Below are 4232 nucleotides of genomic sequence, written 5' to 3'. Positions count from 1 at the left end.
CTCAAGCCCACGTTAGCCAATCAGAATCCCGAAAATAGCAACAACAGCAACGAATCCCTTCCTCTCTCTTCTCTTCCTCACTTCCTTGGCTGCCCAAACCTCTGTTTGTCTCATGTTACATGCAATCGAAGATTTCCAAAATCTCCACTCTGGCCGGAGGTTTTATAAAGACAACTTTTTTTTTAAGAGGCAAATTTGTTTATGCGTGTAAACAAAGGGCAAAAACAAAGGGAAATGTCTCCGTTTGTCAAAATAACCATGTACGTGTCTTATAAAGGACCATTCAGAGAGATTTTCCCAGCACACCAATTCATCTAATCTGGTAAAATCATAAGTAGCTACTACATGGTGGGTGTTTTTGCTTCATGGCACTAGAAGAAAAAAAAAAAAATGCAATGACTCAACAAAGCATCCAGTCAATAAAACAATCAACCGCCCTTCCCCGAAGATAAAGGCTGATAAAAGTGAGCAGGAGCAGAAACCTCCTCCTGTAAAAAGCGTGTGAAAAGACACAGGAATGTTTTAAGGGCAGTTTCAGCTGAGGGGTCAACAGGCTTTCATCTGCTCACTGAATGAATGAATGAATGAATGAATGAATGAATGAATGAATGAATGAATGACTGAATGAATGAAGGGTTGAGGGGGGGGATTGGTTTGATATGCTTGAGTTGGTGCCAGTCCCGGGTGGTCAGGTCAGCTGCCTGACTCTCCGCAGCCCAAAAAACTTCTGGGACATTAAAATGTGTCAAATGAATTAGAGCAGGTCATTTTGCCTCACTACTCCTCCACTACACAGGAAGAAAACCTGTTATGTAAATTTGTTCCTGAGAACTGGGTGTTTTATGATAAACAGCAATAGGCACCACAGCTTAAATAACAAAAGAAAGAGCGCCATCTGCAGAACTTCAACTAACTCTTCTAATACTCCTCTAAGTGCTGAAGCAATTAGTTGATTAATCAATTTGACTTTTTTACTGTTATTATTAAAACAAAATAAATACATAAAGTGGAAACAGGTCAACCAAACATCTGTCTAAAAAGGTAGGTCTTTATCTGATTTTTAAAAAGACCGATGTGTTGCTCTTGTCTCTTACATATCACTCTAAAGTGAATATAATTGGGTTTTGGACTGTTGGTTGGAAATGAGACATTTGAAGATAGCTTTTAGGAATTGTGAAGGTCACGGTCATTTTTTTCTGACACGTTATAGACCAAACGATTTATGGGTAAATCAGACAAATAGACAGATCAATCCATAATGAAAATATTGAGGAAATGCAGCCTATCTGATTTCCAGGTGGATCAGATGTTCTGAATGTTAATGTATTGCTGCTCTCTTCCATCAGAGCTACAGTACTTCCAGCATGCTGCTGTTCTCTCTCTGTGTGGGTCTGCTCAGGTCCACCACATTTCGGAGCATTACACTACATTTAATATTATTAATGGGACGCTTTTATCCAAAGCGACTTCCAATAAGTGCATTCAGCCATGAAGGTACAAACTCTGAACAGCAAGAATTGAGTACAAGTACATTAGCCTCAAATAATGCTACAACTACAAAGAGCAACATGGAAGTGCATTTATTTTTTGAGACTGTCAGCATCCCGTCTTTTTCCCCCTGAAAATCCATTTCTGCAAAATCTGTTCAGTTGGCACAAGCCCAACACTAATAAGAAGAGGGCATTAGACATGGCTTTATTCCACAACTGTGTGGAGATCTATAATCAATAATCTCCTGGTACTTTAAAATACATGCATGCCACTTAAGAGAGTACTAGCTGTTTAAAGTTTTTCAACTACAGGCAAAGAAAATCTGGTGTTTATGCTGCATAAGAATTTCTATTTCATTTTAAAATGTCGGCCTCCACGGTTAATAAACTTAATTACAGGAAAGTCAGTTAACTTTACAGCTCAAATAAAGCACTCCTTATTCACAATTAAAGTGTGCGACAAATTATACCTAACTGTATAAATGCATTATTTTAATATAAGGGAAGACGTGGCGTAAAACTGATTACATGTACATAAAATTAATGCAAAAGTTTTGGAGGAATTTCATATTTTCAAGTGCTTGGGTGATTGATCATGGTTCTTCTACTCTCAGTATTGAGCAAATGGATGCTACTGATAATAATTCTTTGCAACAATTGGGATGTCCAGTTATTTTGAATAATCTCTTTCAAATGCTAAAATTGTTGTTACCTTCTGCACCTTTGCAGCGACGGGCGGCTCCTCTAGTTCGGCTTGGACTCTCTGCAGAGATGTGAAATAAAAATGAGTTACAAACATCATACTACAGCACTGACTCATGCAGGACAACACTGTTGAACTGAAAGGTGACATTTTAGTGTCATGTTGCACAGCCCAGGGCGTTGTTTTTAAAAATGATGTCCAAAATTCTAAATCCTTTATTAATCCAATAATGGAAAATTCACACTGTTGCAGCAGCAAGAGATAGGGGAAAAAGTACAAGATACTCTAAAGATAATCAAACAATAAATAAAGATAAGTAAAGAGAATAAATAGTAAACTGTATTTACAGTATTGCACATTACTATTACACGGTTGATTGATGTGGCATTCAGAATACATTTTTATTTGGTTCTACCACATCTGGAGAAAACTGTGCAATCAGCATCCAGTGTACTGTGCGGCAGCTTCTTTACAGATGTGTGACAGGGAATCCAAACCATCACAGTGCAAGCAGTGCTCTAAATGATGTTGCACTACCACCTTGTGGTGAAAAACCAACAGTGCACCGAACGGGGGAATCCCATGACAGCTCATCACAACCAACACTCAACATGACTTTGTTGAATAATTGATTTGTTGATTTAAATCGACAGATCTGTAAAACTTAAGTATCTCCTCAATGAATCATATTAAAGCATCACTTTAAATGTAAGTAAGTGGCCTGAAGTTTATACTTGATCTCTAATGGCAGGGCCGGCACGTGTGTGTGAGAGAGTGACGGAGCGAGTGCCGACTCTAGAGTCATAGTGAGAGAAACAAAGTGTCTGTGTTTTCTGACCAAGGTGGGATATCTGCAGCAGTTAACAAAAGTTAACCCTCTCGTTGATTTCATGGTGTTTATGGAGGAGAACGAGGAAATGAGTCAGGGGGAAATGCAACGCGGCCGAGCAAAGTGCAGCGCTGTGATGTGTAATTAAATAGTTTTTAGAAGTGCACGTAAGGCTACGGCGTAGGGTATGTATCTCCACGTACCTATGTGTGTAACTACACCGTCAATTCAACACAGAAGCATAAATTGGCCTTAAGAGGGGGCAGCCCTAGTACACTCTCATTTTCTGATATTATTCACTCCATTTAGGATTGTTGCAAAGATGCACAAAAAGCCTTAAAAAGCACTTATCTGAGAATTGAAATGCAAGCTGTATTCACTCTACATGGTCAGCTCTCCTCTCACCTTGCCGCCAGCCCTGGCCCTGACGTCGCCCACATCCTTCAGTTTGGACTTGTAGAGCATCCAGCGGTAGCGGAGTTCCTCCAGACCCACGTCTTCTGCCGGTCCAGAACCAGCCTCACTGGCTGGACTCTCCTGGAGCAACAGCTGGAACTGCTCCTGACCTCCGGCCACACCCGTCCTCAGAGCCTGCACGGAGACAAAGCAGAGACGATTAACTATGCTCGACTAGAACAAGAAGAGGTTCTGGTCATGGTGTCTAAATGACAAGCAACGTAAGGTGCAACAGAACTAGAGTTGCAAAGACTAACCATTGATATATTTTGATAGAAAAAGTGCACTACTTTCTTTTCTTCCCTTTTTTGGCATCGTAGCTGGGGTGATAGAGCTTTCACCATTGCACCCTCTCCCCCTGAAACTCCCTAACCATACACATCTGCTGTGGTGGAAAGTAAATTTACTCAAGTAATGTAATTAAGAACAAATTTGAGGTACTCGTACATTACTTTCATGCCACTTTCTACTTCTACTCCGCTACGTTTCAGAGAGAAATACTGTCCTTTTTACTGCACTTCACCTGACAGCTTTAGTTACTTTACAAATGTAGATGTTTGCACACAAAACACTTGAAGTTTATTGAATACAATGTTTTAATATAAATTAAACTACCCAACAATATAACATCTCTTCTGACTCCGTGCATGTATTAAATGACCAACTTTTGCTTTCTAACAGGCGAGTCCCTTTGTTTAGATACAACAGGTCCAGGAACTCCTTTATACATCAGTCTATACTGTTGCTAAACCAA

The 4232-nt window shown here is 39.8% G+C and overlaps 1 protein-coding gene across 1 annotated transcript in view; it reads right to left on the bottom strand.

Annotated features, from left to right (window-relative positions):
- syne3 (spectrin repeat containing, nuclear envelope family member 3) overlaps positions 1-4232 on the bottom strand; it is a 43271-nt gene that overhangs the window by 5756 nt on the left and 33283 nt on the right. Inside the window, exons 17-18 of the mRNA XM_032499810.1 lie at positions 3428-3613; positions 2203-2253 (exon numbers count right to left, since the gene is read on the bottom strand). Coding sequence (XP_032355701.1) covers positions 2203-2253; positions 3428-3613 — 237 coding nt within the window. The remainder of the gene's footprint in view (positions 1-2202; positions 2254-3427; positions 3614-4232) is intronic.

Source organism: Etheostoma spectabile, chromosome 20 (genome assembly GCF_008692095.1).
Source record: "Etheostoma spectabile isolate EspeVRDwgs_2016 chromosome 20, UIUC_Espe_1.0, whole genome shotgun sequence".
Classification (NCBI taxonomy): domain Eukaryota; kingdom Metazoa; phylum Chordata; class Actinopteri; order Perciformes; family Percidae; genus Etheostoma; species Etheostoma spectabile.
Note: the sequence above shows the minus strand (reverse complement) of the source record. Positions and strands in the feature narration are given on the sequence as shown.